The sequence below is a fragment of the Oncorhynchus mykiss genome, chromosome 5 (genome assembly GCF_013265735.2).
Source record: "Oncorhynchus mykiss isolate Arlee chromosome 5, USDA_OmykA_1.1, whole genome shotgun sequence".
NCBI classification, from domain to species: domain Eukaryota; kingdom Metazoa; phylum Chordata; class Actinopteri; order Salmoniformes; family Salmonidae; genus Oncorhynchus; species Oncorhynchus mykiss.
Window position 1 is genome coordinate 95029327 of NC_048569.1, and position 25258 is coordinate 95054584.

Here is a 25258-nt window from a genome sequence, read left to right on the forward strand (position 1 = left end):
TCAAGGATCGGTAGGATGGTCAGTTTTACAAGGGTATGTTAGGCAGCATGAGTGAGGAAGGCTTTGTTGCGAAATAGGAAGCTGAATCTAGATTTAATTTTGGATGGGAGATGTTTAATATGAGTCTGGAAAGAGAGTTTACAGTCTAGCCAGACACCCAAGTATGCATAGTTGTCCACATATTCTAAGTCAGAAGCGTTCAGAGTAAGACGTGTCCAGAGTAGTGATGCTAGGCGGGCGGGCGCGGAGAGCGATCGGTTGAAGAGCATGCATTTAGTTTTACTAGCGTTTAAGAGCACTAGGATTGTCGTATGGCATTGAAGCTCGTTTGGAGGTTATATGTCCATGGTATTGTATCAGGACACGTAAACCCAAGGATTTCCTTGGCTCCCATCCTAGGATGTCGGGGCTTGCCAAACAGTGAGTGATTTGTCAGGCAACGTAGCCTACCGAATTGCATCAATGAAATAGCCGTTCATTTGGCTCCTTTAATTTGCAAAGGCAAACGGTAGGCCCTACGTTTTTTGTCAATTATCTGCAGGTGAATTACTAAAACAATTTGATGACGTTGGTGAATCATCACTGTAGGAACAATAGGTAGTGGAGAGACTCATCCTGGTTCAAATACGATAATTGGGGCCCCTCGCGGAATCCAGGCATTAAAACAGGATAACACATTTAAAAATATATATATATATATATATATATATATATATATTGACCTTAGTAGAGAATGAACCAAATGTATTATTTGCCAAAGTTTATCATAAGACATGAACAGAATGCATCAGTCATTCATATTTCCTGCAACTTTATGTAGATGAAATGAGAATGCACACTGCTCTGATAGATGGACAGGCTTCCCCAAAAACCTTCTCAATGAAATGTAAACCACGAAGTAACCTATGCTGACCTGGCAGAAGAGATATCATGATTATTTATCAATCCAGTATTTGTCTGGTGGGGATTAACACGTTATAGTATTTCGGTACAAATCTGGAGGAACTAGGACTGTTGTAGTTACTGTCTGTGGGCTGTACTGCCTGGAGGAACTAGTACTGTCTGGAGGAACTAGTACTGTTATAGTTACTGTCTGTGGGCTGTACTGTCTGGAGGAACTAGTACTGTCTGGAGGAACTAGGACTGTTCTAGTTACTGTCTGTGGGCTGTACTGTCTGGAGGAACTAGTACTGTCTGGAGGAACTAGGACTGTTCTAGTTACTGTCTGTGGGCTGTACTGTCTGGAGGAACTAGTACTGTCTGGAGGAACTAGGACTGTTCTAGTTACTGTCTGTGGGCTGTACTGTCTGGAGGAACTAGTACTGTCTGAAGGAACTAGGACTGCTATAGTTACTGTCTGAAGGAATTAGTACTGTCTGAAGGAACCAGTACTGTCATAGTTACTGTCTGGAGGAACGTGTACTGTCTGGAGGAATTAGTACTGCTATAGTTACTGTCTGGAGGAATTAGTACTGTCTGGAGGAACCAGTACTGTCATAGTTACTGTCTGGAGGAACTAGGACTGTCTGGAGGAACTCTGTGGGCTGTACTTGTACTCTTACTCAAGTCATTTCTGAAGGAAGTAACTTCCTTTTTACTCTGTTACATTTGACCAAATCACTTGAAAGCCTTGTCCATCAAAATGTTATAAAATTATTTAAAAAATGTAATCATGAAATCGATACTATTGTTTCTCTTTGTTTTAAGGTTTAACGACCCCTTGACCAATGAAATGTATTCAAAATAGCTTGTCAAAACTCTTAAATCCATTGGCTTTCAAAGTTGTCCGTCAAACACCGCATCTCCACCACGGCTCTTGAAGAGAAGCGCACGTCTTCACTCCTAATAAAGATTTTTGTTTGTGGGTTCGTAGCAAAGATTGGAATAGAAATGATTTCCCAATCGTTTCGTTCTGAACAGAACCATGATGTGTTTGTTCCATTCCACTGTTCCGACCAGCAAAATACATTTCTAAACCGGATCGAACCCCCCCCCCCCAAAAAAAAAGTACTGTTCCTTTTTAAACCTTTGAAATCAAAATGTTTTTATAGAAATAGAGCAGCAATTTAAATCTGTATAGGAAAGACGCTACGGGCAAATTGTATTTTTCCATAACAGCATAGTTTAATCATAACGAAAGACAACACACACACAATCGTGTTGCCAGTCATAATTAACAGACCAGTGTAGGGCACGAGATGCAATTAATATTTTGCGGGTGAGGAGAGAGGGTGAAGGAAGCTTGCCTTTAAGCGCTGGGCATCTTGTTAGATACACCTGGAAGGATTTCTGCAAATATGTCAATACCACTTGGGAGTGGAACATTACAGTCCTATTGATCAAACAACCATGAAAAAAAAAGGGTAGGCCCTCTCTCCCTCAGTTATGCAACAAAAAGATCCATCAACTAATGTTAGCCAGAGAAAGATGAGCTAAAATATAACGAAGGAACATTATATAAACCCTCAAACTGTTTCAGTTTGAGCCATCAAAAATTGCACTGATAAAAGATGGGGAATCATAGCCTACTTGTCCTTCTGCAGCTTGCCTGACAAACAACGCATTCATGTCCCAACTAAGCACCCAAAACTAACTGGCTAAAATCGGCTAGCTTGCTACTTCCAGACACAAATGAGAGAACACCTCATTCTGACCATTTTACTCACCCTAGCAGAGCTGGTTAGGCTGGCTAACTAGATAAGTTGTTTAAGTTCTCGCTAGCTAACCAAATGCCACCTGCATCTCTAGCTGTGTACCGTATAGCTACCCCAAAAAAACTATATGAGGGGAAAGTCAATCACTCCCCCACTCCTCCAATGACATGATATCCTCCTAGCAGCTAACTAGCTAACGTTAGGCTCCGTGTTATTAGCTTGCTACAGAAATAGATGCGCTAGACTATTAGCCACGTTATGACTGACTTGTGATCATTGCCTTTGCTAGTTTGACTGTACTGACATTGGTCAGCCCTAATTACATTTGTCCTGTTTTTATCCAAAATATTGAGCCATTGGAACTGAAACAGTGCATCCCGAATGGAGGCAGCAACACATGTACCAGGCCAGCTGTGACTGACAACCTGATAGCAATATCTTTTGCACTACCAAGAAATGTATTGGTGAATTACATTAGTCATGAATGAAACTGTACCCATATATTCTGTCAACAATGCCTTAGTGCACGTCATGAAATGTTGAGGCAAATAGAATCTATTTTTAAAACCTTTCAGTTGGTTTTGTAACAAAACTGGGACTTTGACATGTTTGACTGATATTATGATTGTCTGTTTCTTATCTGCAAAGTAGTTAAAACACTTGTCAGTTCCACTCTAAGTCAACTTTGAATAAGACTGTAATTGAAACTGTACAGCCTACCTGTGCTGGAGGACATCTGCAAGATGGTGCTGGCGGGCATAAATAATACAAAATAAATTGCACTAAGTTGTTATCGTTTGCTGTCAAAATAATACCAAAAGGTGTAAAAACAAAATGTTTATTTTTTACTCTTACTTGAGTAGTTTCTTAAGAGGGTTACTTTTACTTAAGTACAGATTTCACTATTCAGCCCACCTCTGGTATTTGTTATGTAAACTCTACCATCATATGTTCACTACAAAAACACCCTAGGTGCACACTTTAAATAAAAGGGTAACCACACCCTGATTTTTCCCAGACCACAAAGGTGGTGGTCGCCTGATGTGGTTTAAGCGTTGTTGTGGACTTACAACATCCAAATGTTGTTGTTTTTTATATATATATATATATATATATATATATATATATATATATATATATATATATATATATATATATATATATATATATATATATATATGGCTACTTACTCTGTGTGGCCGGCTACTTACTCTGTGTGGCCGGCTACTTACTCTGTGTGGCCGGCTACTTACTCTGTGTGGCCGGCTACTTACTCTGTGTGGCCGGCTACTTACTCTGTGTGGCCGGCTACTTACTCTGTGTGGCCGGCTACTTACTCTATGTTCTTGTGGAAAACACTGTTAGCCAACATCCACGTTACACTTCACTAGAAATAGCCTTTATCTACGGACAGAGGAAAAAGGGCAGGTTTGACAGAACGGTCAATAGTTTGTCTAGTTCTGTCAGAACTGTATAGTAATTCATTCGTTAGGCCTCAGCAGCACTGACCATGGGGGGCGGGGGGGGGGGGGGGGGGGGGGGGGGGGGGTGTTACCCCTCAGCAGCACTGACCATGAGGGGGGGGGGGGGTTAGCCCTCAGCAGCACTGACCATGAGGGGGGGGGGGGGGATTAGGCCTCAGCAGCACTGACCATGGGGGGGTGAGGGTTAGGCCTCAGCAGCACTGACCATGTGGGGGGGGGGGGGGGGGTTAGGCTTCAGCAGCACTGACCATGGGGGGGGGTTAGGCTTCAGCAGCACTGACCATGGGGGGGGGGGGGGGGGTTAGGCTTCAGCAGCACTGACCATGGGGGGGTGGGGTTAGGCCTCAGCAGCACTGACCATGGGGGGGGGGGTTAGGCCTCAGCAGCACTGACCATGGGGGGGGGGGGTTAGGCCTCAGCAGCACTGACCATGGGGGGGGGGGTTAGGCCTCAGCAGCACTGACCATGGGGGGGGGTTAGGCCTCAGCAGCACTGACCATGGGGGGGGGGGGGGGGGGGGTTAGGCCTCAGCAGCACTGACCATGTGGGGGGGGGTTAGGCCTCAGCAGCACTGACCATGGGGGGGGTGAGGTTTAGGCCTCAGCAGCACTGACCATGGGGGGGGGGGGGGGGGGGGGGGGTTAGGCCTCAGCAGCACTGACCATGGGGGGGGGGGGGTTAGGCTTCAGCAGCACTGACCATGGGGGGGGGGGGGGGGTTAGGCTTCAGCAGCACTGACCATGGGGGGGGGGGGGGGGGGGTTAGGCCTCAGCAGCACTGACAATGGGGGGGGGAACGTGCAAAAACAAAACAAAAAAATACAACCAATTCAAGTCTGATCACATTTAGTTTCATTCATAATATTTTATTGCGTTCCTATTGGCCACATTTCACCAAGCTAAGTCCATTTAACTTTCTCATTCATGAATGCTGCATGAACAAAGCTTTAGCTACACAACCGCGTCTTTGTCTATTAGTGTGGAAATGGGCCAAAAAGTCTACACTCAACCCACTTGGAAGGGAGAGAGGTCTGCCACCCATGTGGAGAGACACACAGAGACCAAGAGAGGAGAGACTGTTTTATAAATCTACATTTTATTTTATCTTTATTTAACGAGGCAAGTCAGTTAAATTCTTATTTACAATGACAGCCTACACAGGCTAAACCCGGACAACATTGGGCCAATTGTGCGCCGCCCTATGGGACTCCCAATCACGGCCGGTTGTGCTACAGCCTGGATTCGAACCAGGGTGTCTGTAGTGACGCCTCTAGCACCGAGATGCAGTTCCTTAAGAGCGCTGAGGCACTCGGGAGAATAATCCATCATAATAATAATAATCTCACATAATAATAGTGAGCTAATGTAAACAGCATCTGCACAGATGGCATTTAGGCCTTTACCCATGGCTGCCAATGCTTAGCTTACATGACCATTATTCAAGATCACCTTTTGTGCTGCTGATTAAGATTGTCAATATCCGATAAGGCAAGCTAAAAATGTTATTAAACTTGAAATGCTCTCCGTTTTATCATAAATCATTCAGGTGTACTCACCTCCCATTCATTCCTCTGATACTTGATAGCGTTCAAGGACAGGCAGGAATCAAAAACAGCAGCAGACATGCGAATTCAGTCAGTGAAACGTTTGATAATGGAATCTCAGAGAGAATAGCTCAGAAAAGTCACCTCCCTCTCTCTCCTGCAGAGAGGGTCTATTTTCACTCGATGAGAAAATGTGTTTCTTGGTCTAAACTCTGTTAGTACTGTATGGATGTGTTGTGCCCCAGTGAAACTGTTGCTGACTAAACCACACTGATTCTCTAACACAGTCTCATCAAACGTGTTCATTAGGTCACACTGCAACCAAATGTTTTAAAACACTTTGCAACTGAACACGACAAAGCCCAGGTTGTCCCTCCTGTTTGCGGTACCTTTTTAACCAGAATTTTGGAACCATCTATGGGCGATTCCAGCGTGATGGATGTTACATTTGCACGCAAAATCACAACTTTAATAAAAATGAAAAACTTTGGTGTGTGTGTGTGTGTGTGTATATATATCCCATTGGGGGGAGTGCATAGCCAAAAAGGCAGATTTCTAAACATTGGCATGTTGGAAAAATCTAATTAAAAACAATTATTTATGAAGGTTTCATGAAATGGACAAGCTGTGTGGAGAGACTTAGCTAGCCAGTTAGATAGACTTTTGCTAAAATGTTCAGTTGGCTGAGTTTGTAAGAGGTAGCCTAGTGGTTAGAGCGTTGGGCCAGTAACCGAAAGGTTGCTAGATCGAATCCCCGAGCTGACAAGGTAAAAATCTGTCGTTCTGCCCCTGAACAAGGCAGTTAACCCACTGTTCCCAGGCAGTCATTGTAAATAAGAATTTGTTCTTAACTGACTAGTAACATAAAAATAAAATATTGTGGCTAAAGATCTTTACTAACCACCTGTCTAACAGCACACAGGTCGTTAGGAACATAATCCAGGTAGAATCAGGAATTCCCCAGGGTCTGCTTACTTTTTTCAAATCTTTGCCGGCTTTGAGTCAGCTGCTTCAGCTGTTTCAGAATGGGTGGCAAAGAATAAGTGAATCCTAAATATTTCAAAAAGTTCTATTTGGGACAAATCATTCACTAAACCCTAACCCATAAATAAAAATATGAATGAATAATGTGTAAATTGAGCAAGTTGAGGTACCTAAACTGCTTGGAGTAACCCTGGATTGTAAACTGTCATGGTCAAAACATATTGATACAACAGTAGCTAAGATGGGGAGAAGTCTGTCCATAATAAAGAGCTGCTCTACCCTCTTAACACTATCAACAAGGCAGGTCCTACAGGCCCTAGTTTCTACCTTCTTAACAGCACTATCAACAAGGCAGGTCCTACAGGCCCTAGTTTCTACCTTCTTAACAGCACTATCAACAAGGCAGGCCCTAGTTTCTACCTTCTTAAAAACACTATCAACAAGGCAGATCCTAGTTTCTACCTTCTTAGCAACACTGTCAACAAGGCAGGTCCTACAGGCCCTAGTTTCTACCTTCTTAACACTATCAACAAGGCAGGTCCTTGTTTTGTTGCACCTGGACTACTGTTCAGTCGTGTGCCACAAAGAGGGACTTTTTGGCTCATAACAGGGCAGCACAGCTGGCCTTGGATACACACAGAAAGCTAACAATAATACGCATGTCAGTCTCTCCTGGCTCATATTGAAGAGATGGACTTCATCACTACTTGCATTTGTGAGACGTATTGACATGTTGAATGCACCAAGCTGAACTACTGGCACACAGCTCAGGTACGCCATGCATACCCCCCAAGACATACCACCAGAGGTCTCTTCACAGTCCCCAATTCCAGAACAAACAATGGGAGGCACACAGTACTACATAGAACCATGGCTCCATGGAACTCTATTCCACAGTACTACATAGAGCCATGACTACATGGAACTCTATTCCACAGTACTACAGAGAGCCATGACTACATGGAACTCTATTCCACAGTACTACAGAGAGCCATGACTACATGGAACTCTATTCAACATCAGGTAACTGATGCAAGCAGTAGAATCAGATTTAAGGTATACACACACACACACACACACACACACACACACATTATTCTATGGTGGTATCGTGCATTTTGTGTAGTAGATCTGTAGTGGTGGAGCAAAGTTATGATGTACTGTTTTATTTGTATTTTTTATGTACAGTAAGTGTCTTGATGTGTTTGGACCGCAAGAAGAGTAACTGCTGGGGATCCCTAATAAAAACACACGCCACTGGCTAGCTAGCGTGCGTCGCAAAATACATTTAGAACTCCTTGTTATTCAATTATTGCGCCAACGAGCATCTACGATGCCAAGCGCTAAAATAGAACTCCTTCCTGTTTCAGACGCAGATCGCGCTGCAAGCCCTGCCTCTCCCATCTCCTCATTGGTTTATAGAAGCAGGTACCCACGTGCCATCTCATTGGTTATACCCACGTGGGTGACTGAAAGACGAACTGTTTTGCCGGTCATCGTGGTAATACAATGACATTTTAGATGCGATCAACATAAGTTAAACGATGAAAAAGCCTGGGAGGAGAGATGACTAGAAACGATTCGGTTGGCCGTTTTGTGTGTGGATTAATTGTTGGAGTAGAGGTCCTTGTGCATTTCAGGTAAAATAACGCAATGTTTATATCCCAGGACAAATTAGCATGAGCTAGCAACAGCAAGCTAGCTAAACGGCCAAATTAACATTAGCTAGCAAGTGCAAGCTAACTAGCTAAATTGCCATACATGTTTAATGATTTTTCGACCTGTCCCCAGATTAATGTCATTGGTTCAGAGTTTGTTTTGATATTTTAACCTGCGTGTCATGATCGCGTTTGGTGTGGGGGAGCAAAATAAATGTATGCACGATAGCGCACGATGGCACACTCGCATAGCCAAACATTTGGCTATGGACTGGCGCTATGGGATTATGGAGAGGGAATTAAATATATTTTGTCATCTTGCTAGGTAGTTATCTAGCTGTGGCCATCTGGCTAGTGTCAACCATCACTTTCTACAAAATAGCAAGAAAGCTAGCATTGGAATCTAGACCATAAGCGAAACACCACACACAGACATGCATTACCAAACACTACCACCACCTTCTGGTTTGGGGTATTTTAACAAGGCTGAGTGGCTGACGACATGGGCTTTACGGTATGATTACACAAAAGAGAATGACTGCCAACACTGTTCAGAGATGCTAAGTTCTGTCAGCAGGCATACAGGTTGACCATCCTACCGGTTTGTCTGAGCGATTAAAGCTATATTTTAGACAATGTTTTGGTTCTTTGCTAGCTTGTCAGCTGTCTAACTGGCTAGCTAGCTCATATAAAATTACAAGAACACATAGTGCAAAGTTCAAGGGGGCCCGAATACTTTCGCAAAGCACTGTATATCTGACAACTTGTTCAGTTTAACTATAGCCAATTTTCTATTTACCGTATGTGGAAAATTAACACATTACAAGTTAGTTATTGACAAGTACAGCGAGCAAAAAAAATTAAAAATAAGCTATCTTACAGTTCGGAATGAAGAAATGGAAGCAGTGCATTCCGTCGGTGGAATTTCAATCTTGATCCAACGTCACGGTCAGGTTACCATGACCAAGATCGCAACAACGGTCTTGAAAGTTGAATGTATATTCAAGGGGCAAATGGATCCAGGTGATAAATCAGATGGCAGGTTCACCTGGGAGAGATGGAGCGCCATCTTGGGGAGGTACAGAATGTACGGACAGCGAACAGATTGGAGAAACCCTGCATGGAAGGGAGATTTTACACACCTGCTCAACATAGGGACAGCTGGCGGAAAATATGGCTTCCATACACTCAAATAGTGTGATTTTAAAAAAAACATAGGAGGGATTTAAATACCATTTTGTAAGAAAATGTACTGATAAGATCCAGTTGAAATGAATAGTATTATTTCAGATATTACATCCCAAGACTATAAACACTTAGCAGAATTGGGGGGGGAAAAAAAAAAAAAAAAAATCAATATTTATTTTTTGGTATATCGATATTTGACTCCAAGTCTCGATTTCACCCTCTCGCTTGTTCGTCATCTTTTCAGACCTTATTTCCTGGATTGATCAAAGCTCGTTTCGTCACGCTCTCTCGTCTCTCTGCAGCAGACGTTATATTTATATAGGGAGCAATATAATTGGAACATCAAATAAATCACCAATCGCGACAAATCATATCGGCGCCGAAGTATCGTGATAATATCGTACCGTAAGGTCCTATAGCCTACCTCTGCTTACTGTAGCCTACACCAACAGGTAGGGAACTGCATCTTATTGTCAGAGATGAGTTCACTTTTAACAACGTCCCCCATGGACTTCTCCCTGAATTATTTATCACTACAAGGCGCTGCTAAAGAGAGAAAGTATTTGATTTCATTTCTCCCTCCCTCCTTAACTCGCCCTCTCCCCCCCCCCCGTTAAATATCTGCAGCATAGCATATGAATCACAAACCCAACAAGACAATAGCAAGTGAAACAAGTAGACCTGAATGTATCCCAAATGGCACCCTAATCCCTACATAGTGCACTACTTTTGACCAGAACCCTATGGACTTCGTGCACTACAACGGGAATAGGGTGTCATTTGGGACACTAGGAGCTAGGACACATTGTATTGATATAATGACGATTAATAGGACTAATCAATTCAAGCCGCATGCTTCAAATGATAAAATTATCCGTCGCAGCCAAATCTATAACTAAAAACAGGTGTTTTAATTAATGATGTTGTCAGTCTCATAACATTGACCTACAGTTTGATGTTTTCCTGGAGCTAGACTACTGTGTGTGCTCGTACACTAATTGAATACACATCTATTGCTGCAGACTGATGATGACAATGGGAGATTTGTGCAAAAAAGATTCAAGGCACACCCACGGATCTTACATTAATTATTATATATGAAAACTTTCATATATTTTCCTAGTACATTGGAGAACCAGTATTTGCACCACACACAGTGACATTACAATTTGGATAATGTGGTGTATGCAGGCCATGCTCCCATGCTGTTCTACAGACAGAGCAGATGGGATAATGTGGTGTACGCAGGCTCCCATGCTGTTCTACAGACAGAGCAGATGGGATAATGTGGTGTAAGCAGGCTCCCATGCTGTTCTACAGACAGAGCGGATGGGATAATGTGGTGTATGCAGGCCATGCTCCCATGCTGTTCTACAGACAGACAGAGCAGATGGGATAATGTGGTGTATGCAGGCTCCCATGCTGTTCTACAGACAGAGCAGATGGGATAATGTGGTGTATGCAGGCTCCCATGCTGTTCTACAGACAGAGCAGATGGGATAATGTGGTGTATGCAGGCTCCCATGCTGTTCTACAGACAGACAGAGCAGATGGGATAATGTGGTGTATGCAGGCCATGCTCCCATGCTGTTCTACAGACAGAGCAGATGAGATAATGTGGTGTATGCAGGCCATGCTCCCATGCTGTTCTACAGACAGAGCAGATGAGATAATGTGGTGTATGCAGGCTCCCATGCTGTTCTACAGACAGGCAGAGCAGATGGGATAATGTGGTGTATGCAGGCTCCCATGCTGTTCTACAGACAGAGCAGATGGCATAAATAGAGGTACGGCCAATCACAACCTCGTAAATCATTTGAGCAGCTGTCACAAACATATTTTACTTGCTGCGTCCCAGATAGAGTACTTTCAGTAACCACCTCAGTGGTTCACCATAGCAGATTTGTGTTCAATCCAATAGGCTTTGGCTTAGTGATGCTACTGCCCAAGCTTTAAGAAAAGTAGAATCTACGGTCCAACTCACTGGCTCACTCAAATTGGTAAGAAAAACTGGGACGTCAACAACAGACATCAGCATTTTCCACGCTAATTTCAGTAACCTAGCCTCAATGACAAATCCATTGCGGCTTTGTTCTTCCTAAAAAAAATGTTTTATTTTTTGTAATTCTTAGTCAAATCAAACCCCCAAAAAAGGTGTGCATTTCTTAAGTTTAGCAAAGAGTGTAATGGTTCTGTTTCCACTAGGCCGCCCACCTCAGTGGGAGATAAAGGACAAATCATCCGGCAGCAGCTGATGTTACGCTTGAAACAAAGCGACAGGTACCAAACAGCAATATCACAGTGGGTAAAATAAGCATGAGAGAGAGAGAGAGAGAGAGAGTGAGAGGGGTACCAAACAGCAATATCACAGTGGGTAAAATAAGCAGAGAGAGAGAGAGAGAGAGAGGGGTACCAAACAGCAATATCACAGTGGGTAAAATAAGCATGAGAGAGAGAGAGAGAGAGCGGGGTACCAAACAGCAATATCACAATGGGTAAAATAAGCAGAGAGAGAGAAAGAGAGAGAGATTTACATTTAGTCTAATCCTTTGCAGGAAAAATCATCAGTTATAGAGATGTGCCCACGATGCAATGCTTTGGGGAAATGGGGCTTTGGACAGGCTGGTGCTACAGCACATGCCCCCTACTATGTCTTCAACTGGAAAACGCAGACTCCCCCCCCCCCCCCCCCCCTATGAGGCTACATCATGAAATGAACCAAGACTTTCCCCTGTGGACCAAGACATCCCACCATCTGTTTAGGTGTAGCACAATCGGCCCCTAACACAAGACGAGCAGAAGCTAATCAAGTCCTATTCGTCACACGCTTCATAAACAACAGGTGAAGACTAATTGAGAAAGGCTTATTTTATAGGTCCTTTTACAACAACGCAGATTTAAAAAAAAAAAAAAAATTTTTTTTTTGAAAAGTGCATTGAGGAATAACTACACAGTAAATCATGAATAGCAATTACAACTTTAAAATTAACTTGGCAATATACGGGGAGTAGCAGTACCTAGTCGATGTGCAGGGGGGTACGAGGTAATAATAAAATGAGGTGAAACAGATTTCAGTTTCCCTGCATTAAAATCACCAGCCACAAGAAGCATTTTCCTTGTTTGCTTATGACCCTCAGAGAAACTGGTGAGGTCCAAAAAAGGTGATTGAAACACGCAAAAAATACATCTTTATTCATATCAGCTTTAAAAAGGCTAATTTCTAGTGACTTAGGCTGGATCCCATCTTGAAATGCAGGTTTTAACTATGTACTAATTAAACAACAGAGACTACACTCCACATGACCAGTCTGTGGAAATAAGTGGTTAATCGCATATTCGGTTATTATTCTATTATTTTAATGAGCTCCGCCCCCAAGCAAGATCAAATTGGGTTAGTCAGGACCAAATCTGAACCAATCCTAGATCATTCACAAGTTTAGACATTAAAGTACAGTATAGTTCAGAATATTAGTGTACTCAACTCGTGTGGTACTCCACTCTGTAATGAACTATACGTTACTGTGCTCGCCTGTAACATATTGTGCTCTCCAAATATCTATGATTGGTTCAGATCTGGACTGAACCAAATCTAGAAGTCTGTTTGGGCCAAATCAAGGCTGGTCCGAACCAAAATAGTTGTCAGGGGTCTTTACTTCAAAATGGTGTGTTGATGTATTTCCAATACCCTTTAAGACTGTTTACTAGTAGACGTTTTCTAAAAAGACCCCTTTTCCATTAGTTTGACCCAAGAATCAAAGACTTACTCACATTTAGGATAGAAAATGGTTGAGAAATGTATGCCTTAAATTGACTCTTCGGTTTCATTTGACACCAGAGTTGACTTCACATGTTGATGCTCATGCGTCCTTTTACAAGGATCTGCCCATATCTAAAATACCATCCTCCAAAGCTCAGAAAGGATTTTTTTTTTTTTAAAGATTTTCTGAGAGTATTTTAGCAAAGTAACCCGAAATAAAGAATTGAAGCTCAAGGCAGCACACAGAACTAGGCAGACAGATACGGTAGCCCCGTAGAAGCGAACAGACACAGGGTAGCCCTGTAGAAGCGAACAGACACAGGGTAGCCCTGTAGAAGCAAACAGACACAGGGCAGCCCTGTAGAAGCAAACAGACACAGGGTAGCCCTGTAGAAGCAAACAGACACAGGGTAGCCCTGTAGAAGCAAACAGACACAGGGCAGCCCTGTAGAAGCAAACAGACACAGGGCAGCCCTGTAGAAGCAAACAGACACAGGGTAGCCCTGTAGAAGCGAACAGACACAGGGTAGCCCTGTAGAAGCGAACAGACACAGGGTAGCCCTGTAGAAGCGAACAGACACAGGGTAGCCCTGTAGAAGCGAACAGACACAGGGTAGCCCTGTAGAAGCGAACAGACACAGGGTAGCCCTGTAGAAGCGAACAGACACAGGGTAGCCCTGTAGAAGCGAACAGACACAGGGCAGCCCTGTAGAAGCAAACAGACACAGGGCAGCCCTGTAGAAGCGAACAGACACAGGGTAGCCCTGTAGAAGCGAACAGACACAGGGTAGCCCTGTAGAAGCGAACAGACACAGGGTAGCCCTGTAGAAGCGAACAGACACAGGGTAGCCCTGTAGAAGCGAACAGACACAGGGTAGCCCTGTAGAAGCGAACAGACACAGGGTAGCCCTGTAGAAGCGAACAGACACAGGGTAGCCCTGTAGAAGCGAACAGACAGGGTAGCCCTGTAGAAGCGAACAGACACAGGGTAGCCCTGTAGAAGCGAACAGACACAGGGTAGCCCTGTAGAAGCGAACAGACACAGGGTAGCCCTGTAGAAGCGAACAGACACAGGGTAGCCCTGTAGAAGCGATGCGATCGGATGTCAGCCAGTGAAAGAGAAGGCCACTGTAATCTCTATGATCTCCCTCTCCTTATCACCACCATCACTTCCCTCTTCTCTGGATCAATATAGCTGTCCTGTCCCGGGTCATGTTGGAGCACAAACCGTTTTGTTGTTCCCCACCAGTAATAGCAGGAAGTGGAACAAGTTCAGAATCACAGTCGTGGCGCTCCTAGTCGAGAGTCCTGATCGTGAATTGGACTGTCTGGAGTGTGATAGGTAATTAATTCAGTACGGTAGCCTGGCTGCAAGGGCATGATTAATTATAGATACATTTGACAAATTACTAAACTATTTTAATTTTTTTTTTAAAGGCCCAAACTATAAAAGGAATTCACCAGACGAAATTCGAATGCATTCAGAGAAACATACACTCAGAGATCCATGCCTAAGCATTATCAAGCAGAACTACTCATGTATCTTATTAAAGTCCCCCCCCCCAAAAAAAATAGTTTTGAATAAAAATAAATAAATTAAATAAAAAACAGGTTAGAAGGATATCTCAGATGAAACGCCTGCAGAATCTGCCACGTAGCCCGTTTCACCACTCAATGACTAGCCTATTATACAACATTAAAATCAGTCAAGTTGCTGATGACGTAATGGAATGTGGACGCCGAGCTGAGATTGAGGGATAGTGAATGGGGACACCCAGCAGGGATAGTGAATGGGGACACCCAGCTGAGATTGAGGGATAGTGAATGGGGACACCCAGCTGAGATTGAGATGGAAGGTAGGGGTGTGAACGTTTAAACTAAAATTGGGAACCTTATCAAGAAAATGTTTGCCTCCACAAAATTAAAATCACTTGGGCAGTTATCACAAAACATAACTTTCTGTGTTATAGCCCAACAAGATAATAGGCTATAAAAGGCCTGGGTTGTGTAATTTCAAATGGTAGACTCAGCGATAGGAAGTGCATGGAGAAAATACACAGCATTGTGAGTCAAATGGTAGTACAGGTGCAATGTGCAACCATCTGAACGGGATGCACCATGAGACCCATATTGTTGCTAGCAGTGTAACAGTATAACTTTAGACCGTCCCCTCGCCCATACCCGGGCGCGAACCAGGGACCCTCTGCACACATCAACAACAGTCACCTACGAAGCATCGTTACCCATCGCTCCACAAAAGCCGCGGCCCTTGCAGAGCAAGGGGAACCACTACTTCAAGGTCTCAGAGCAAGTGACGTCACAGATTGAAACGCTATTTAGCGCTGCACCGCTAACTAAGCTAGCCGTTTCACATCCGTTACACCAGCACCACCGCTAATTAAGCTAGCCGTTACACATCCGTTACACCAGCACCACCGCTAATTAAGCTAGCCGTTACACATCCGTTACACCAGCACCACCGCTAACTAAGCTAGCCATTTCACATCCGTTACACCAGCACCACCGCTAACTAAGCTAGCCGTTTCACATCCGTTACACCAGCACCACCGCTAACTAAGCTAGCCGTTTCACATCCGTTACACCAGCACCACCGCTAACTAAGCTAGCCGTTTCACATCCGTTACACCAGCAGCATTGTGAATTCATGTGGAATGCAATCATTTATCATTTTACAAGAAAACCAGATTTAAAAATACTAAATAAAAAAAATAGATTAAACGTTAAGAAAAAAAAAATGTGTCACATTCCTAATTGAGGGATAGTGAATGTGTACATGGACATACAGAGTTAGTCAGGAAGAAGTCAGCTGAGACAGGGAGAGGAGGCATTCGGGGCCATGCAGAGTGTTTGAGACAGGAATCAGCATGCCTTCAGCTGAGACAGGGCGAAGAGGCATTCACTCTTCCTTTCTTTTCCATCAGGGACTCATTATTTAGGGTACCATGTCTTCCATAGTGCTCATGCACTCACTTCCACTCTAGTTTAGATGAATTACTCATATCTGCCTAGAAAGGGGAAGTGTTAGGCTTTGTTACTTGACAAAACACCCTAAAATCTACAATAAGACCGGAGTCATTGGTTTCTAAAAAGAGAATGATGACCATCCTCCACTCGCCGTCTGTCTCGGTCGGTCTCTGCCTGTCCGTCCGTCCGTCCATCCGTCCATCCAGTCTAAACTGCACAAGGCTGAGAGGAAGAAATCAAACCTGAACTCTCATCGTGGTGTGCCAGTTTGGTAGTGTGCCCACAGCAGCAGAATAAGAAGTCCTGTCGAAGTAGAATGTGTGGCCTGGCATCGCTCTCCTCACCACTACATTGGCAGTTTGACCGGCAGCTCGTTTATCAAAGCACTGCTGATTAACACAAAAGCCAGCCTCCTGATAAAAAGATGAATATTGACAGTCAGAAAGACTATAGTCCTGCTGCAGTCGTATTAATCACACACACACACACACCTTCATTCATCACTCAGCTAACCAGTATCATAATGGATGTGCTGCCAATCACAAACCAAACTTACTCCAGTGGGCTCGGACGATTGGTTACAGAGTGAGCAAAAACATGAATCATTAAAAATCAGTTACACAGAAACAAAACCTTATTTTGGGGCTGGCAAGTTGTAGGACAACAGATAAGGTTTGTACAATTATTATTTGATGAATTTGTATTTTATTTCCGTGTCTAATCGCCAGTTGACAACCCATCCCTTACAGGATTAATTGACACAAACATTACAATGATTCGCAGAGATAACTTCGTCGTGCAGCAATAATAGCCTAACCCTAGAACAGTTAAAACAATTCAAAAAAAATACAGAAAAATTTAATGTTTTAAATATATGGAACAAAAACATTAAAAAGTTCCCTCTGTCTCAGCACCACTTAAAACAAGAAATCAGAGAGCATTTTTGCTGGGATTCCAACCATCCATGAAGATACAAAATGGCTCCAATCAGGTTCAACTGAAAAGTTGCAGTCTTCGTGATACGGTTGCTGAGCAGAGATCCAAATTGAACAGACATGAAAACCAGGCCCAGAAAAGAACAGGGCTTTACTGAACCGTGTGAGGGGCGTCTGTCGAATCGCTCCACCTTCTCCCCCTCCCCCCCCCCCCCCCCCTTCTCACTCCTTTCTTCTCTTCCGTGAAGCCCACTTTGCCAAGGAGACTTGCCAGGGTACCAAGAAAATCCACTCCACAACGAGAGCCCTTGCTAATGTTGCAGTGGAAAGAAGTGGGGAAATGCATTGAGGACACGAAGGAAACATCCCCATTAGGTTCAGTTTTACAATGACATTTAGAATACAAATGTTTTTTTAAGTAACGTTGCCAAGTATAAAACCCATTGCAGCTCACATACCAGACTTAAGACATATTCAAATATATATATATATTGTTGATCTTGTGAATTCAGCCATGTATCCTAGGTAAATGGCCACTGTGTCATCTGTATACATTCAAAAAAAACTGTTAAAAGACAGCAACAAAAGAGGGGCTAATGATCAATCGTGCACATGGCAAAATGCACTCTACAAACGTCGCTGGGCAGATGAGTCCTGTTCAAATCAGAAAGGATAAATCACATCTGGTCAAAAGGGTTGACCCATTGGCATGATGGGTAATGCCACTGTAATTGTCTACTCAAACACAAAATGGACATCCTGCTCTTCTTTCTCCCTCCAAATAGCCCAGGACCCCCATCAGAGCAGAAACTTGAGGTATCGTCCCAGCCCTACTTACTACCATCTATCCCACTCAAACTTAATCCTTGGACACTGCCCTCAACCAGTCCCTGCGGACAGAATAACCCCCCCCCCCCCCCCCCCTTATGAAGTACTGCTACCCCCAACGTCAATCTGTTGCACGATCAGCAGGGACGTGGACAACAAGAGGATAAAGGTCTGGCTAAGCTGCTGCTTCTTCTTCTTGTCTACCTAGTAACAATTATTCTAATCCTCTTTGTTTCCAGGGTTGTGTCAGCAGCTTCCTGGTGTGGAGGGCCTTAACAATAGCCTTAATGGCAATGTATTAGTGGTACTGCATGTATTATATGCAGTACCACAAGGAAGCTGCTCATGGTAGGTCCAATGCGTTTCACACCATGAACTAGCGTGACCTACTTGTCACTGTGCAGCAAAATGCATATAAAAAAGATAAATCTATTTTTTTAAATGTAAACATCCATTTGTATTGGTAGCCTGCATAGTAGAACTATATGTAAAAGTATCTGTACAGTTTACCCCTATTCAGAGTTTGAAATATCTAGGGGGTCCCTGGTCAAAAGTAGTGCACTATATTAGGAAATAGGGTGTGATTTGGGACGCAGTCATTGATGTGTCAGAGACTGGGCCATAGTGACAGACTGTCAGCACGATAGGGATTATTCCCCCATTGGTGCTCGTTCGTCACCTTTCACCTCTCCAGATACAGCAGCCGTCCACATTTAATCCCATTAATTACAGTATTATTGGATTTCAGATCCCCCAATCTCATCCATAATGAACATTCAGAACATGACTGAAAGCTGTGCACTTATTCCTCGGGTCACTATTTATATTATTGTATCTTTTTTAACCTTGTTGTTGTTGTTGTTGTTGTTTGTTGTTTTGTTGGTTGTTTTGTTGGGAAAAGTTAAAGACTTCACTGTTAAGTCTACACCTGTTGTTTAGGAAGCTTGTGACAAATACAAATTAGACCGGAATAAAAACATGCTTTCTGTTCATTATTCATTGGTTCATTAGTCATGATATACTCGATTGTTTGTTACATTTATACACACAAACACACACACACACACACACACACCCTCCCTTATTTAAAAAAAATATATATGTAACTTACAACATGAAATAACGCCAAAGGGGAGCATGACGGCTATGGCTAGTCTAGACTAGCAGCTCTGTCTCTACCCCGCTTCAGAGGAACAGGAAAGATTATCCTTTGGGATGGTTGTGGCTTAGCCTTCGCAGACAACTGACAAGACATGATCAAAACAAGTAGTTTATTGGTCGCGTACACAGTTTAGCAGATGTTATAGAGGGTGCAGTGAGATGTTGTGTTACTACCTCCTAACGAGAAAGAAATTAATTTAAAAAAATGTCAAACTGAAATGTCTGAATCAATAAGTATTCAGTTCCTTTGTTATGGTAAGCCTAAATAAAAGTTCAGGAGTAAAAATGTGCTTAACAAGTCACGTACCAAGTTGCATGGACTCATTCTAAGTCCAATAATAGTTTAACATGGCTGTTGAATGACTACCTCACCTCTGTACCCCACACATACAGATAATTTTAAAGGTCCCTCAGGCGAGCAGTGAATTTCAAACAAAGACCAGGGAGGTTTTTCAACACCTCGCAAAGAAGTGCACAGATTAGTAGATGGGTAAAAAAATAATGTAAAGCAGACATTGAATATCCCTTTGAGCCCGGTGAAGTTGTGAATTATACTTTGGATGGTGTATGAATACACCCAGTCACTACAAAGATACAGGCGTCCTTCCTAACTCAGTTGCCGGACAGGAAGGAAACTGCTCAGAGATTTTACCATGAGGACAATGGTGACTTGAAAACAGTTAAGAGTTTAATGGATTGGTCAACATTGTAGTTACACCACAATGCTAACTTAATTGACAGAGTGAAAAGGAGGAAGCCTGTACTGAATTTTTTTTTTTTTATATTCCAAAACATGCATCCTGTTTGCAACAAGGCACGAAAGTAACACTGCTGAAAATGTGCCAAAGAAATAAACTTTATGTCCTGAATACAAAGCCTTATGTTTGGGGCAAATCCAATCCAACACATTACCGAGTACCACTATCCAGATCTTCAAGCATAGTGGTGGCTGCATCATGTTAAGTGGAAGGTTGTAATCATTAAGGACTGGGGAGTTTTTCAGGATAAAAAAAAATAAAAAAAATAAAAAGAATGGAAGGGAGCTAAGCACAGGCAAAATCCTAGAAAACCTAGTTGAGTCTGCCTTCCAACAGACACTGGGAGACTAAGTCACCTTTCAGCAAGACAATAACCTAAAACACAAGGTCAAATATACACTGGAGTTGCTTACCAAGAAGACACTGAATGTTCCTGAGTGAGCGAGTTACCGTTTTGGCTTAAATCTATTTTAAAATATATGGCAAGACCTGAAAATAGTTTCTCTAGCTTTTGATCAACAACCAATTTGAAAGGAATAATGGGCAAATGTTGAACGATCCTGGTGTGGGAAGCACTGAAGAGATTTACCCAGAAAGACTCACAGCTGTAGTCAATGTTAGAAGTGCTTCTACAAAATGTCTATAAACATGTTTTCACTTTGTCATTATGGGGTATTTTGTGTTGCTGGGAAAAAGAGAAAATGTCATTAATCCATTTTGAATTCAGGCTGTAACACAAGATGTGGAATAAGTCGAGGGGTATGAATACATTCTGAAGACACTATCAACACGGGATTAATTTACAAATATATACTAAGAATGGTATGTACAGTAGTAGAGATACTGTACAGCAGTAGAGATACTAAGAATGGTATTACAGCAGTAGAGATACTAAGAATGGTATGTACAGCAGTAGAGATACTAAGAATGGCATGTACAGTAGTAGAGATGGTTTGGAGCCATGTCAAGAATATCGTATTTAAATACACAGTACAAAACCCCATGGCAAGAGGGATAGAATTGCAGGAAATTACCAGAGTCCAGAATATAATATGTGTGAATGGTGTGTATATACACCGAATGTGAATAGAAAATGTGTGTATATCAAGCAGTAGTTAGTTATACTGGATGAGCCATGTGTAGAATACAGTATATAGATATAAAGTGTGTAGAACAGTGTGTAAACATTAAAAGTGATCAGTGTTCAATGATTCTATGCACATAGAGCAGCAGTAGGGTAGAGTACCGGGCGGTGGCAGGGTACAGTGCCGGGCGGTGGCAGGGTACAGTGCCGGGCGGTGGCAGGGTACAGTGCCGGGCGGTGGCAGGGTACAGTGCCGGGCGGTGGCAGGGTACAGTGCCGGGCGGTGGCAGGGTACAGTGCCGGGCGGTGGCAGGGTACAGTGCCGGGCGGTGGCAGGGTACAGTACCGGGCGGTGGCAGGGTACAGTACCGGGCGGTGGAAGGGTAGAGTCTAAGGTTCTGGGCTCCAGAATGGCACAACGGTCTAAGGGACTGTATCTCAGTGATAGAGGCGTCACTACAGACCCTGGTTCGATTCCAGGCTCTATCACAACCGGGCGGCCAGTGATTGGGAGTCCCATAGGGGCGGCGCACAAATTGGCCCAGCGTCGTCTGGGTTTGGCCGTCATTGTAAATAAGAATTTGTTCTTATTAACCAACCTGCCCAGGTAAATAAAGCGCAATAAAATAAGGTTCAGGGCAGGGTACTGGGCGGAGGCCTGGCTAGTCTGATGGCCTGGAGATAGAGGTCTCTTGATCCTGGATTTGATGCACCTGTACTGTCTCCGCCTTCTAGATGGTAGCGGGGTGAACAGGCCGTGGCTCGGGTGGCTGAGGTCCTTGATGATCTTCTAGATGGTAGCGGGGTGAACAGGCTGTGGCTCGGGTGGCTGAGGTCCTTGATGATCTTCTAGATGGTAGCGGGGTGAACAGGCCGTGGCTCGGGTGGCTGAGGTCCTTGATGATCTTCTAGATGGTAGCGGGGTGAACAGAGGCTGTGGCTCGGGTGGCTGAGGTCCTTGATGATCTTCTAGATGGTAGCGGGGTGAACAGGCCGTGGCTCAGGTGGCTGAGGTCCTTGATGATCTTCTAGATGGTAGCGGGGTGAACAGGCTGTGGCTCGGGTGGCTGAGGTCCTTGATGATCTTCTAGATGGTAGCGGGGTGAACAGGCCGTGGCTCGGGTGGCTGAGGTCCTTGATGATCTTCTAGATGGTAGCGGGGTGAACAGGCCGTGGCTCGGGTGGCTGAGATCCTTGAAGATCTTCTTGACCTTCCTATGACACTGGCTGCTATAGATGTCCTGGAGGGCATTGTGCCCCCGATGAGGAGTCTGGCTGACCGCACCACCCTTAAGGCGGTTTCAGGCGGTGCAATTGCTGTACCATGCGGTAATACAGCCCGACAGGATGCTCTCAACGGTGCATCTGTGTAAGTTTGTGAGGGAGGGTATTGGGAGGCCAAGACTAATTTCTTCAACAAGGCTTTGAGCATTCATCACCATGCTGTCGGTGTGAAGGGGACCGTTACAGGTCCTCGGTGATGTCCAAACTTTTGACCCTCTCCACAGCGGCCCTGTCCATGTGGATAAGGGCGTGTTCTCTCTGCAGCAGTATCATACCCAGGTGAAACGATAACCTGACATTCTATTTGTTGGAAGGGGAAATCTTTTGGATCAGACCTATGCAGAATTGCCTCTAAGGGAATGGGAAACAACATATCAACACAGCTATAGCTGTGACAGCTAGCTTCTTCAAATCAAAACCCTTCACGCATAGATATGAGAGCCATTCCTGCTCTCTTTAGCTTGATTTGAACAAGACGACCCAGATTTCCAGCCAACTGAGTTACAATGCAGCTGTAACGAGAAGATTGAAACACTGCACATTTTTACCCGGGAAACAGCAACTTTCATCTTCATGCTAGCTAGCAGTAGCCACCTCATGCTAGCTAGCAGTAGCCACCTCATGCTAGCTAGCAGTAGCCACCTCATGCTAGCTAGCAGTAGCCACCTCATGCTAGCTAGCAGTAGCCACCTAATGCTAGCTAGCATAATGACAAAAAGGGAATTTTTCAAGGAAAACTAGCAGTATTTCAATCTTGTCTATGTATCAGTGTGGATAAAGTTACAATTTGGAGTACAGTGGCATATCACATCTCTGCATTGAGGTATGTTTTCCGACTCCATCGCGTCTGAAGGCCGAGATCCTTTTCCACGTAAATTTGTATAGCCACGTTTGCATCACCCTCATGTTGGTTCTAGCAACAGCTTGGTAGTGCTATGTATCAATAGTAAATCCAGTATGGCCTGGAAACTATAGTTACTGGAAACTACAGTTACTGGAAACTAGTGAACTTCAAATGGTCAATAGCAATGCAATTTTCCTAAAGTTAATCTTTCCCCAACTTTGATCCTGCCATGTCCCTCACCCATATTAGCATCACCCAATGCCCCCCGCCCCTTCTGTCATTGAAATTGGATGGTCTTCCATTGGTTCATCACTCCCAATTTGCTATGTTGATCTCTTGTGTTAATGAAACCATGATTACGTTCTGACCCTAGTGCAGCTCAGTGTAAAAAAAAGCGTAACGGTAGGTTCGGGTATCTTCTGGTAAATACTTAAAAGTATTAAGTTAACTAGTTTGTTGTTGGAAAACATCAGCTAAATGTGGAAACAGGGGATAAATTGTAGCCAGTCAACTAGCTACTGAGTTGCCTTTAGGTAACCAGCTGCAAGCTAGCTCGATTAGAATGCAAAACTGCACTCTTGGCTGGAAAGCTATCTTAAGCTAGTTAAACGTTACCCAAAAACCCCAAGATAGCTTTCCAATCTAAAATCGATGATTGTAATTCTCCAAACACAATGTTTACAAACACTTAGCACGTAACTAATGTTGATATTTTATAAAATATCGTGTGCACAACAACGTTCAAATGCTTACCCAGTTTTGCCCGCGACTCCTCCAATTTCTGGATTTGGTTTTCAATGAAGAGCATCGACACTCCAAAAACCAACATAGACAAAAGCTGTAACTTGGGAGGCATCATAATCCTTAAAAGCCCCATCAAACTATCAGATGCAAACAATTCATACCGCGAATTCAATATTCATAAGAGACAGGGTGAAGTCAAGTCTTGTGTTCATCAATGCACGCAAACGATGGGAATGTCCGAGACTAGCGTTCACTTATCAAGGGATTAAAAAACTAACTAATACTACCCACTAATTTAATATCTGACACTTATCAAATCAGTTCAACGTTGGGTCTTGTTCTCTTCGCGGTCCAAATTCTCTCTGCTCCGTCCGTAGTTTCATCCGTGCTCCGGTGAAAAGCAGCCTGCTAAACACACAGCGCGCTTTCAAGCAGGGTTGCCAGGATAGGGCATTTCATGGGAATGATCACGCAAAACCCGCACCGCCAAAAAGGACAGAAAACGAGCAAAACATTTTTTTCACAGCAGGAGATTAGTTGCCATATCTATACAATAAACCATTTTCTATAACGTTAACAAGCCAATTAAGAAGGAACATTATAGTAACAGGCTGACTACACCTCTTGCATTGCAAAATCAATTTAGAAATCTATGTTATTCAATTATTGCACCACACTACTTGTGTGCGCCAACAAGTGTATGCATAGAAGTCATTCCTATATCTGACGCAGATTGCACTGCAAGTCCTGCCTCTCCCATCTCCTCATTGGTTTATAGAAGCTCATCTCATCTCCTCATTGGTTATAGGCACGTGGGTGACTGAAAGATGATCGAGGTCAGTTTCGGTAATGCACCTAAGTTATGAAAGTTGCCAATCATAATATAAAGTAAAGAGAAGAAAAAGCCTGGAAGGAAGAGAGATGACTAGAAACGATTAGGTTGACCGTTTTATGTGTGGATTAATTGGCGGAGTAGAGGACCTTGTGCATTTCAGGTAAAATAACAACTCAATGTTTATATCCCAGGACAAATTAGCTAGCAACAGCAAGCTAGCTAAATAGGACAAATTAGCTAACAAGTGCATGCTAACTGGCTAAATTGCCATAAATGTTTAATGCGTTTCGACCTGTCCCCAAATGAATAGAATTAATTCCGAACTTGTGTTGATATTTTAATCTGCGTGTCGTGATCGCATTTTGTGTGGGGGGACAAAATAAATTTATGCACGATGGCGCACGCTGGCGCACGCTGGCGCACGCTGGCGCACGATGGCGCACGCGCGCAGCCGGTTTGGGTTCCGTGTAACTTGTAACGACGTTAGAAGCTAAATTTGTGTTTCCTCAAGATAAGAATTATTGCAAGCTTT

The 25258-nt window shown here is 43.5% G+C and overlaps 1 protein-coding gene across 5 annotated transcripts in view; it reads right to left on the bottom strand.

Annotated features, from left to right (window-relative positions):
* hs2st1b (heparan sulfate 2-O-sulfotransferase 1b) overlaps nucleotides 1-24590 on the bottom strand; it is a 72493-nt gene extending 47903 nt beyond the window's left edge. For all 5 annotated transcript variants that reach the window (XR_005051916.1, XR_005051917.1, XR_005051915.1 and 2 more), the window contains exon 1: nucleotides 23901-24590. Coding sequence is in view for 1 of the 5 variants with exons in the window: in XM_036978904.1 (XP_036834799.1) it covers nucleotides 23901-24024 (124 nt within the window). In the remaining 4 variants the exon portion in view is untranslated. The remainder of the gene's footprint in view (nucleotides 1-23900) is intronic.
* Between the last annotated feature and the right edge of the window lie 668 nt (nucleotides 24591-25258).